Here is a 12,392-nt window from a genome sequence, read left to right on the forward strand (position 1 = left end):
GGAAGAAACTTACCTTACCTTCTGAACAAAAAGTTCTATTGGCGTTATATTAAAATTTTCATCAGAAATGGCTGAAAATTGCAAAAAAAGAAAAATTACCTTCAAATTTTGTGTTTTTTTTACACACAAATGGTTGTAACTCGTAACGAAAATATTTTTTTTTACCAGATTTGATACGCTGATGCATGAGCACATTCTGAGGCCACACAAAAAAGATTGTATGCTTTCACCACTAGATGGCCTTATAATTGAACAAAACCTTTGATAACAAGCCAGCCTTATGGTCATACAACTGTTTCTTAACTAAACTAAAATGTACAGTCATAAAACTAGCTAGATGTAACACAATCATGACCTGATGTTGCATGCACAATTTTGTCATTGTGCCACCTAGTGGTTTTGAGACAGAAATATGGTATTTTTTCCTAAAACTACTCCAATACATCTAAAATCTTGAGTCATCATGGTTTGTTCCTTTCATGACTTGGTGCATGCCAATTAACTCCCTAGAAACCAATTAGGATACCTTATCAACCGTTTTTACAAGAGCTATATCTCTGCATCAGAACATTGAAGAGACATGGGGTGGCCTCTTTTTACTCATTAACACCACTGTAACATTTTGTGAGCTGAGAATTGCCACTGCAATCACCACTCACATTTTCTTTAGTGTTCTAGTTGTCAATGCTCCTCGGGATGAGAGGGAAATATTTCACTGAATGAGAACACAGCTTTTTTCCTGATAACTGTTATAATATTTTGTCTAAAATCAAGAGGTTCTTCAAACCGCTCATCCGAACTCAACTTTACTTTCTTCTGTGCCCTTTTTGGCTTGACCCCGGTAATTGCTGCTTGCAGCTATATTTAGGAAATATAACTAGTTTGAACAAACATGCCTTACTAAAAACATTACTATGTGCATTTTGAGGCAAAACAAAGAGCACTGATGTATTTATTTAAGATGTGTCAGTGCAAGTTGTTTTCAGTTAGGACAGCTCTTACATTTATTTTAGTCTAGGACTAGTCTAATCCCTGTCCGGGAAACCGCCCTGAAGTGTTTGAATACATGTGGGGCCCACCGATGACAAAAGGACAGACGCCAAGAATTTAAATCTTTAAGGGAGACTGATGTGTTGTCTGCAAACTAATGTTTTCTTTCTCAAACTATAGTGTCCACAGCCAGCAGTGTGTTTGTGTGAGAAAGGTGCAACAGGTCCTCCAGGAAGTCCTGTAAGTATTTTGGAAATGTAATTGTTACCATTTTTGCTCATTTGTATCAATTATGAGGCTTTTTGACAAAATTGTGTATTCTGTTTAGGGCGAAAAAGGAGATCCAGGTTATGAAGGAGCCCCTGGCATGAAAGGCTCAAAGGTAAAAAAAAAATTTAGATTTAAAAAATATAGGAATATTTCACTCAATATTTATTCAAACTCAAGTCTGTATAAATTTCTTGATTTTGTTGAACACGAAGATATTCTAAGAAATTATGGTAACCAATTAGTTTTTGAGCACCATTGACTTCCATATTATTTTTTTATCCTATACTATGGAAGTCAATGGCTTTTCTGCTTCCTGACTGCAAACATCTTCCTTTGTGTTCAGAAAATCAAAGAGATTTTAACAGGAACGACATGAGGATTATTTTTTTTTAATTTTCCCTTTTTTGTAATTGTGATGATTTTATCAGGTGAAATAATGTTAATTATTGTTGTGATTTAAGGGGGAAACAGGGCAGCATGGTCCTCCAGGTATCGAAGGTTCAGAGGTAAATATACTGATTTAAAATTGTGGCAGTCCATTAAATATGTTGTATGCATTCTGTTTTGCTATTAAGACAGTGACCGGTCTCTCATCCACAGGGCAGACCTGGCTTCAAAGGTGATAAGGTATGATATAAGTTTTTTTTGTTATTAATCATGCGGCTGAACTTTTTCCATAAAATGCTAAATAATGTATATGTACAGTAATATATTGCATGAGACTTAAGATGCATGAGGTTGGCATCAGCAAAGTCTCTTTAGGGAAGTCACGCCACCAGGCAGCTATGTTTGCAATGCCTACAGGCCGTTATTTCAGTCATGCAAGTCTATACTTATATGGAGAAAGACAGATATACTTTCTCCATATAAAAAAAATCTCCATGTACTATTCAAATTTAAGAAGTCAGAGAAATCGGCCTAATACTCTCACTGTTGACATGCATGCTATTGCACAATTCAATCTAATGTCTTCAGTCCTTTTATAGGGGGCTCAAGGTAGCTGTGGACCACCAGGTCAAAAGGGATATCAGGTATGTCTCCCCCAAATAATTGTTCAGAAATATGCTATGTTATTAATTCATTATTATAAGTTTTATGTTAAATTTCACAGGGCACTGAAGGGCCTCCAGGGCCACGGGGCTTAAGAGGAGAGCAGGCACAGTATACCTGTTTATCTCTTTACATGAAATTCTGCCAAATTCACAGAAATTGGGGAAGGTTTATCATTGTGGAGAATATAATGCAAATCTGATTTGTTTCCCTTACATGGAAGGTTCTACATTTTATATGAGTCTCTAATAAGGAAACTGACATTGTGACATTGACCAAGTTAAAGGGATAGTTCCCACAAAATGATTTTTATTATTGTTTGTAACCAAACAGATCTGGTCACCACTGACTTCCATAAAACATTTTCTTTCTACAATGAAAGTCAGTGGTGCCCCAGATCTGCTAAATCATATATGTAACATTCAACAGATGCTTCAAGGGCGCATTTTAAAGTTATAGTTCACCCAAAAGTGAAAATATTGTCATTAATGACTCACCCTCATGTCGTTCCAAACTCGTAAGACCTCCGTTCATCTTCTGAACACAGTTTAAGATATTTTAAAGTAATAAAAACATCATCAAAGTAGTCCATGTGACATCACTGAGTCAGTTAGAATGTGTTGAAGCATCAAAAATACATTTTTGGTCCAAAAATAACAAAAATGAAGACTTTATTCAGCATTGTCTTCTCTTCCGGTTGATGTATTATTCTCAAAAATGTTTGCGAAGTTTTTTTTTCAAACTTACAGCGTCTCCCTCAGACTGTAAACAAAGCCCCAACGCACAAAAAAAAAAAAACAGCTGGGGCACACCATATAACACGTCAGCCGCGTTGTACGTCATCCGCGTCCAATGTAGAGCAGTTTGTCTCTTTAGGAAACATGATGACGTGAAATGGCAACTTCGATGTAAGGGGACAATCTAAAAACGATACAGTTCATTATGTAAGGTCTTTATACACCACTGATAATATAGTTATGTATATTATATTGGATTTCTGTCAAGAGATCCTTCTAAAAAAAAGTTACATATTGCACCTTTAAATTTTTCATATTTTTATGTTTTATTCTTTATTTATTAAATAAATGTTTAATACCACATTTTTATATTTCTTAATTCTTTTACCAGGGTTTAAATGGGCTTCCAGGAGACCAGGGACCCGAAGGACAACCAGGACCTAAAGTAGGTCAATATCTTCCATTCCATTGCCAGTTAAAAGTTGTTAATTTATGTCTATCATTGAAACATTCTCAGTATTTCTTTTATCTGGGTTGCAAAGAACTGACATTTAAGAGAAGTTTCCGTGTCTATGTTAATGTGCATCTGCTGCTCTGATATTATGGCCATTTAGCACAAAGAGTGCCTTGAAAATCAGAGAGATATATAATTCAAGTGTAAAATCGTTGCGACAAAGCTTGTCTTTATTCACTGAAAAATCTCATGTGAAATGCCATAAAACCTTTTTTCTAATGCTAAAAGTGTTGTAAATTATTTGCAACATCACCCATTTATATCACAGATTGCTGATTTATCCTTGAACACAAGATTCATTATTCATAATTAGTTGATACAAGCAGTACTGGATTCATGTATAGTAACTTGAACAACCTCACCATCGCAGTAATTTATTGTAATAGAATTAACAGGTATCAAAATAAAAATTATAAAACGGCTCGTTCTGGTTCTTCATTCTGATTGGTTGAAACGCGTTCTAAGCCGTGATAAAATACCCCGGTAACCCCACGATTCAGACCGCATCACAAGTATCACTGCGCCACTGTTGTATGGAATGTTTTTATGTCTTTTTTAAATTAATTAATTAAATTATAAAATAATTAATTAAATTATAAAATAAAAATAAAATTGCAAAATATGTCCCAAATTTGAAAATTAAATGCTAAAATAAAAATTAAAACATTATTTCATTTTCATTTTTAACGTGATGAAGCATCATTCTGGCCAAATTAAAAAAGAAAATTAAATTGATGATTTGACATTTCATTTTCAATATAATCTTGAGTCAAGACTGACAATATTAAAATAAAAAGGCAAGCTTGAAAAGGAATCTGTAAATACATTTTTTTAAGGCTTTTTATTCATGCCCAAGCAATAATAGGGACAAAATTAAAATGTAAAGTTTAGTTTTAATTTTATGTTCTGTTTAAATTATTTGTTTTCATTTTCTTTTTCGTTTTTATTTTCATTTTCAACTTGTATGCAAATTCAATGTTAATCAATGGGTGGCGTTTACTTGCTTAAAAAAAGGGGATTGGCTGAAGCAGCGTTGCCAACTCAGCGACTGTGTTGCTAAAATAGCGACTGTATTGCTACATCTAGCGACTTTTAGGCCCATTTAGACAAACTTAGCGAATGTTTGGATGAATCTTACCTTCACATCTGTACAGATGGGCTACTGTGTCGCTTGTACTGGCCCACGAGTGCCGGGTGGCGCTGTCCCGGTGAAATGTGCGTCTGGTGTCTCTGTGCATGGAGCTGGGCAGTGTAGGAGCTGACGCGTGGATGAGATTCGCGTACATTGTTTACATTTCAAAGGAGGAACAAAAAATAAAAAGTGGCTGGTCCGCTGTTATATACAGTATATATATCAGAATTCGATCTTCCCCGTTTTTCAAATTGTGGTGGGCGGGGCTAAGATCTGCTGGCACCCAGGCTATAAAACCCCCTTAGCTGTTATAATATGCACTGTAACGCTTTGCGGGGCTTATTGCTTTTATAAAGCGGTTACTTCATATGCATAGCAGGATTTAATAAAATAAAACACAAATAAGTTGTAATTATAATAGTACAAATATTACTCTTCCGCCACAGATGCAGCAAAGACACAATGATTTTCCTAAATCAACACTGTAAAAAAATTCCGTAGAAGTTTAAATGTTATTGCAGCTGGGTTGCCGGTAATTTACCGTAGATTTACATTTATGTTATTTACTGGCAAGAGTTTGTTCAAAGTTAAATAAATTTTAAATATTAACAAGTCTTTATCTTTACAGAATAAAACTATACAATAACAGCCTCATGCAAAGCATTCTGGGAATCAGAAATCATCATCAACCTTTTTCTGTTTTTTGCTTCAGATTATGTTTCCCAGAATGTTTTGCTTGATGCTGTTTTTTAAGTTTTACTCTGTAAAGACAAAGACCTGCAAATGTTTAATGTTCATTCAACTTTGAACAAACTCCCGCCAGTAAACAACACAAATGCAAATCCACGGCAAATTACCGGCAACCCAGCTGCAATTTCTACGGAGTTTTTTTACAGTGAACATTCATCTAATTTATACATTAAAATTTATATTGTGCAACTGTTGAAGTGATGATCAAATATGCTTGGAAGCATGCTTAACTCTTTCCCGTCAGCATTTTTTTTTTAAGTTGCCACCCAGTTTTAATGCCTTACAGAAAAATTATCTTCTTTAAATAAAGATAAAATATCAAATGAAAGAACAGACCCTCTGCTTAAAAAAAACATTTCATCCTACCTTCGTTTGCTCTCTTATCACCTCTCAAATTTTCTGCTAAATGCTGAGATAATTCCATTTTTGTGAAGAACTTTTGTAAGAGATCAGATTCAGCGCCATGATCAAAACTTACACAGTGTTTTTAGTGTTGCGTGAATGCATCAGTGTTTAAGTTGGGCAAGATCGCCACCCAGTGAAAAATAGCGGACATATGAATTTGAGGTAGAAACTCCTCGTAACGCTTTCTCTTTATTGACAAAATGACTCAACAATATTTATTGCCATTTATCTGGATATCGCCATTAATTGTGCAATTGTAGACAAATTAAAAATATGATTAAAGGTGTTTATTTTCATAAATCAGTACCATAGATTGTAAAAAAAATCAGTACGTAGCAACAGTGCCGCAGTGATACTTATGTAATGCGGTCTGAACCGTGGGGTTACCGGGGTAGTTTATCACGGCTTAGAACGCGTTGTCAGAATACAGAACCAGAACGACAAACATTAAAAACAAACATAAAAGAAGTGTAATTTGTTGGATTTTATGAATGGCAGCCATTCTGTAGGAAGAGGTTTTACATGGACCTGCAGATGTGTTCATGTGTTCAGTCCTTAAAATCTACTGTAATACTAAAAAGGTGTTCAAGTGAAACACTTACTTTTACTGTAGGGGGATCGAGGACGGGCCGGTGCTTCTGGACCACCCGGAGACATCGGAATTGGATTTCCTGGTCCAAAGGTAAACAAGGGTTAGGAAATATATGGATATAAAAAACAAATGTAGACAGCCCAGTTCAGATCATTAGGTCTTGGAAGACTTTTAACTTTGGAGAAGATGGGGGTGTCTTAGTCTTAGTATAAAATGTTAAAATATTTAAGCCTTCATTTATTTACCAAATAATCAAAATTTTGTCTTTGAGAAAAATATTTAGATATTACACAATTCATTTGTAACTTTAATATTATTTGGATGAATAGAGTCCAATTTTGAGGATGTTCTGAAATGTTTGTCTGTCTTGTTAGGGAGACAAAGGAAATTTTGGAAGAACGGGTCCTCCTGGTCAGCCTGGTGCGGGTCAGCCTGGGGTACCTGTAAGTAAATCTCTCTTTAAAAGTCCTTAGAGATGTATGACATACTTACTGTACAGTAGATGCGAAATAATAATGTTATGGGGTCTTTAAGGGTCTTCTTGGTCCACCAGGAACAAAAGGAAACCCAGGAGTTCCAGGTGAAGGATTTCCTGGACCAAAGGTAAGATGAATGATGATAAAGTCACAAGGGGCATATTGCTATAGTTATTTAGTTATATTTAATTTGTCATGTTCATTTTTAAGGGTGATCCAGGTTTTACTGGCCCTCCTGGTAATCGTGGGCTCCCAGGTTATGGAGTTAAAGGTGAAAAGGTGAAAATGCAGTTGTGTGCAATAAATGGCCATTCTGTATCTATTGTGCAGATTTATTAGCATGTGATGTGTTCATCCTCTTAGGGCAATGCTGGGCCTCCCGGGTCAACTGGACCAATAGGATCCCCTGGCAAAGGGATTCAAGGAGCAAAGGTATTTGGTCATTTTAACGCATGTCAATCATTCATTCAATTAAATGTTGAAAATAAATTTCTAATCCCGACCCGAAGCATTACATTTTTACAATGTAACTCATATATCAACTTGCACTGAGAAATGTGCATTTACTTTATGCATTTACCGTAGTTATTTTCATGCAGTCATTTCTTAATCTAAATACCTAAATAGGGGAATCAGGGACCAATTGGTCCTCCTGGCCAAAGAGGGTATCCTGGGACAGGACTTATGGGTCAAAAGGTAAGACAACAGTATATAAGATGCATTATAAAACTAATGGTTCCTGTGTTGAATATGGACGTAGGATATTATATAGTAATATATAATGTTAAAGGACACTTCACCTTTTATGCCAATTTTCTAGCTCCTCTAGAGTTAAACATTTGATTCTTACCGTTTTGGAATCCATTCAGCTGATCTCCGGGTCTGGCACTACCACTTTTAGCATAGCTTAGCACAATCTATTGAATCTGATTAGACCATTAGCATCACGCCCAGAAATAACCAAAGAGTTTTGATATTTTTCCTATTTAAACTTTGACTCTTCTTTAGTTATAGTGTGTACTAAGATCGATGGAAAATTAAAAGTTGCAATTTTCTAGGCCAATATGGCCAGGAACTATACTCTCATTCTGGCGTAATAATCAAGGACTTTGCTGCCATAACATGGCTGCAGGAGGCGCAATGATATTATACAGTACCTAAAAATACTCCCCTTGGTACCTTTCAATAGAAGGGGACTATTTTCGGTTACTGCGTAATATCATTGTGCCTCCTGATTATTACACCAGAATAAGTGTATCCACCTGTTTTTTGACATAAATGAGCACCACCATCTTTGAGCTTTCTTGTTTATGACTTCCGGTGAGTCTCTAAAGCTAATGGTAGTCTATTGCGAAGGACACAAGTGTGCCGTTTTGGCTGGCTGTTTAATGTTTATTATGAAATCCAGGAAGACCGACATAATTTGTGCAGTTAGACGTTGCCATAATAGCTAATACAAACGCAGTAAATCTCTACAAAACATTTGTTTTAACCACAATCCATGCACAAGAACTGAATGTGTATGTGGCGCACATGCACTCATAATCTGTATTTACAAATCCACCCAGTAAATCCTTTCATAGAAACTGCCAGTAAATAATAAATACAATATTTGTTTAAACTAGTATTATGCTGATAAAAATATGCTGATTTAGCTGATTTATTTATTCTGCTACTATATATTATTAAATATATTATATAAATATATTTTTTTATAAATATAGCCTTAATGCACAATGTAACTACAGAAAAGTCAAGTTTTAAATAGGAAAAACATCAAAGCTCTTTGGTTATTTTTAGCGTGATGCTAATGGTCTAATCAGATTCAATGGATTGTGCTAAGCTATGCTAAAAGTGGTACCGTCAGACCTGGACATCGGCTGAATGGATTCCAAAACTGTAAAAATCAAATGTGTAACTCGAGGGGAGCTGGAAAATTAGCATATTTTCCCTTTAATATCACTGTGCAGCATTTATATAAAAAAAGTTTTGTTATTGTTTACATTTGTAATAAAATAACAGAATGCTAAATTTAGCCCAAAGGTTAAAGGTTTCAGTTTCTCTTAGGGAGAACAGGGCTTTCATGGTGAGCCTGGAGCTCCTGGAGAAAGAGGAATTGGAGAACCAGGACCCAAAGTAAGTTGTCATTTCTATAAATAATATACACAATTTATTATATACACATATACACCTAAAATGTTGTGTATATGGTTAAGTAATAATAAAGAGATTTGATGCCATAGGGTGAACCTGGATTCCAAGGTTTACCAGGTGAGACTGGTGTACCAGGAGATAATGGGACCATGGGACCAAAGGGTGATACTTTTAATAACATGCTAATATCTATTGCTTTACACCTCAAAGGTTCAACGGGCGTGTACTATAATATAATGTTTGATATTTAGGGTGATATAGGCTTACCAGGACCCAGAGGACACGACGGACCACCTGGAAGAGGCCTACGAGGGGAGAAGGTGTAATTTATATTATACATACAGTATAATGAAAGATAGACCACAAATACACAGCAATGTTTTGCACTTGTCACTTCATAAATAACCAAATTCACAGAAAACAATACATTTAGTATGCTATATTATATTCCAATAGGGGGATCGAGGAGACAGGGGACTCCGGGGCCAACCAGGACCATTGGGACCAGCGGGAACAGAAGGAGCCAAAGTAAAATAAATATTTAAGTTTAAGAACAGTATTCTCGCTGGTTTCTTGCTAAGCTGCAGTTTCTTTCGCTTACAATAGGGAAAACCAGGAAATGTTGGACCTCCAGGTATTCCTGGACCTTCAGGACGGGGCATACCTGGAAATAAGGTAGGTTTAAGTACAGTTTAGTACAAATTAGGCTCTATTGACAGAAAAATTATTTTGTTTCCAAGTATTGACAGATTGATATCACAGGAATTTGTACATATTTTACGGGTTGGCTAGTTCGTATAAAGTGAATCGTACAAATATGTATGATTATTGTAAAATAAAAACAATAATGAACCCAACCCCTAACCTCAACTTTACAGGGTTAAAAGAAAATTGTACGAAAACGAATGAATATGGTCATACAAATTAATATGAATTAGCCACGTCGTAAAATACGTACGAATTGCCATGATTGTGTTGATATTGCCACAGGCATACACCAAGTCAAAAAAGCAGGCAGTGTGAAAAGTTGTGCAATATATACGCCAAATTACAATTTTGCATGCATATGATACGCCAGTCCTTCCTGTTCAGTTATATGGGGTTAGAATTGGGGTTTGGGTTAGGATGTCATTTTACGTAACAAAAAGTTGCTCTAACAGTACATTAACATGGGGCGTAAGCATTAACGCTTTTTAATGGGTGACGTCAAGCGTTGCTGAACTAAATTGTGGATCCGTCGGCGCTGCGTCACTGCCGTTACGGCAGAAGTTGAACATTTCATAAATTTTCAAGCGGCAAGGCGTGCGTCAGCCAATCACATCATCGCCTTATGCAAATAACTTACAGCCAATTACATTTATGGAAGACCGGAGCATGTGTTGCGGCCACTGTGAGTGGCTGTTGGCCACACTTAAGACAAGCCTTCCGTCAAGCGTTAACGCTTCTGTCCCATCCCCAAACCCAAGCGTCAAAGGTAAAACAAAAAATAAAGAAATCGATACATAAAACTGTGGAGGACTGGAAGTGCAAAAAATATAAATACATAAATAAATACATGTACAAAGAAATATATGAAACAAACATAGATGAGTATTGCAACTTTTATTTCTTTATTTTTGTATTAAAATATTTTTAACACATTTATTTAGAAATAAATAAATGTGGAAATAAATAAATGTAAAAAAAATAATTAAATGTTAATAAATTAATACATGAATAAATAAAAATGTATATTAACTCTTTCACCGCCAGCATTTTTTACCTGGTGGATAATAGCGGTATTGCGGAAAGACGGAAAATCTCGTCTTTGGCGGGGAAGCGTTTTCTCTTAATTGATGAGATATCTCGTCAATGGCGGGGAAAGAATTAAATGTGTTTAAAACATTTTAATACAAAAATAAAGAAAAAAAAATGCAACACTCATTTATTTATTTAGGTTTGTTTTTATATTTCTTTGCATATTTATTTTTGTATTTATTTATTTATATTTGTTTTAAATATTTCTTTGTACATGTATTTGTTTATTTATTGGTAATTTTTGCACTCCCAGTCCTCCATATAAAACGGCATGAAAAGATGCACAGTATTAAGTGAACAGGAAGGACTGGCGTATCAAATGCATGCAAAATTTGAATTTGGCATATGTATTTCATGCGTAATACTTATATGCCACCCAATCCAGGTAAAAAACAGTAAGCATTGTAATTTATCGCATTCAATTAATGATCATAACATAAAACCATGTTAATTTTTATTTACCTGTAGGGAGATGCTGGTCCAGTTGGTCCACCAGGACCTGTTGGAGAACCAGGAATGGGCATTGTAGGGCCTAAGGTATGAGTGAGTTTCTTCCAGAAACATACTGTGATTCTGTCATATAAATAATCCATCTGCTTTGTTTTTAAGGGTGACATAGGATTACCAGGACCCACTGGACCACCAGGATTGAGAGGGGAAGGCTTTCTTGGACCACCTGTAAATAAATACATCATTGTGATAAACTGCCCTGTCTGGGAAACTGTCCCAAATAGTATATTTAATCAATTTTAAACCGATACCAGTACCTGGAAGTTTAAAACAATAATCTGTGCCATCTGTGTGATGTGCAGGGACCGCCAGGTTTACCGGGTCTTACAGGTGAAACTGGACTAGAAGGTATCGGTTTACCTGGGCCAAAGGTAAGGTGCTTATTTGAAAACACATCTCTAACTTTATGTAGGACCATACACATTCATCACAAAATTTTTTAAAGTAACTTTGTTTTATTTGTCACAGGGGGATCGAGGCCCTTCAGGTCCCACAGGTCCCGCTGGAGCACCAGGTCTTGGGTTGATGGGCCCAAAGGTGAGAGTATATTTTAATGTAGAATAAATATAAACTAATAAATATCAATAACATTTCATGAGATGACAATCCACTGTTGGATGAATTATACAATGTAAAAAACAGGTAATCGTTTCATTACAGATAATTAATATAAAATTATTGCGCAGTATGATGTGTGTTCAGTTGTCTTATAACTACTGGCATGATGCAAAATATTTTCAATAGTCCTAAAGCAGGGTTCATTTTAGGGATGCACAATATATCAGCCGACATATCGTTATAGGCCGATAACTGCTTATTTTTATTTTATCGGTTATTGGTCTGATAGCAAAATTAGGCCGATAAATGAAAGCCGATAAATAATGGATTATTTTGGTTTGTTGAACCACTTCACTTGCTCATTGCTGGCCATGTGGAGTTTTGATTGGTGCTTTGCTTTCTGTGACATAGCACGAAGATGACACGTGTTGCGGGCTTAAGAAGAGTATGCTAGTCT

The 12,392-nt window shown here is 35.6% G+C and overlaps 1 protein-coding gene across 1 annotated transcript in view; it reads left to right on the plus strand.

Annotated features, from left to right (window-relative positions):
* col28a1b (collagen, type XXVIII, alpha 1b) overlaps positions 1 to 12,392 on the plus strand; it is a 30,575-nt gene that overhangs the window by 8,011 nt on the left and 10,172 nt on the right. The window contains exons 5-26 of the mRNA XM_073872533.1: positions 1,171 to 1,230; positions 1,319 to 1,372; positions 1,722 to 1,766; positions 1,861 to 1,887; positions 2,247 to 2,291; positions 2,372 to 2,416; positions 3,439 to 3,492; positions 6,462 to 6,530; positions 6,815 to 6,883; positions 6,975 to 7,043; positions 7,127 to 7,195; positions 7,280 to 7,348; positions 7,544 to 7,612; positions 8,984 to 9,052; positions 9,160 to 9,229; positions 9,320 to 9,390; positions 9,527 to 9,598; positions 9,677 to 9,745; positions 11,336 to 11,404; positions 11,477 to 11,545; positions 11,680 to 11,748; positions 11,846 to 11,914. Of these exons, the coding sequence (XP_073728634.1) occupies positions 1,171 to 1,230; positions 1,319 to 1,372; positions 1,722 to 1,766; positions 1,861 to 1,887; positions 2,247 to 2,291; positions 2,372 to 2,416; positions 3,439 to 3,492; positions 6,462 to 6,530; positions 6,815 to 6,883; positions 6,975 to 7,043; positions 7,127 to 7,195; positions 7,280 to 7,348; positions 7,544 to 7,612; positions 8,984 to 9,052; positions 9,160 to 9,229; positions 9,320 to 9,390; positions 9,527 to 9,598; positions 9,677 to 9,745; positions 11,336 to 11,404; positions 11,477 to 11,545; positions 11,680 to 11,748; positions 11,846 to 11,914 (1,371 nt within the window). The remainder of the gene's footprint in view (positions 1 to 1,170; positions 1,231 to 1,318; positions 1,373 to 1,721; positions 1,767 to 1,860; positions 1,888 to 2,246; positions 2,292 to 2,371; positions 2,417 to 3,438; positions 3,493 to 6,461; positions 6,531 to 6,814; positions 6,884 to 6,974; positions 7,044 to 7,126; positions 7,196 to 7,279; positions 7,349 to 7,543; positions 7,613 to 8,983; positions 9,053 to 9,159; positions 9,230 to 9,319; positions 9,391 to 9,526; positions 9,599 to 9,676; positions 9,746 to 11,335; positions 11,405 to 11,476; positions 11,546 to 11,679; positions 11,749 to 11,845; positions 11,915 to 12,392) is intronic.

The sequence above is a fragment of the Misgurnus anguillicaudatus genome, chromosome 10, assembly GCF_027580225.2.
Source record: "Misgurnus anguillicaudatus chromosome 10, ASM2758022v2, whole genome shotgun sequence".
NCBI classification, from domain to species: Eukaryota; Metazoa; Chordata; class Actinopteri; order Cypriniformes; family Cobitidae; genus Misgurnus; species Misgurnus anguillicaudatus.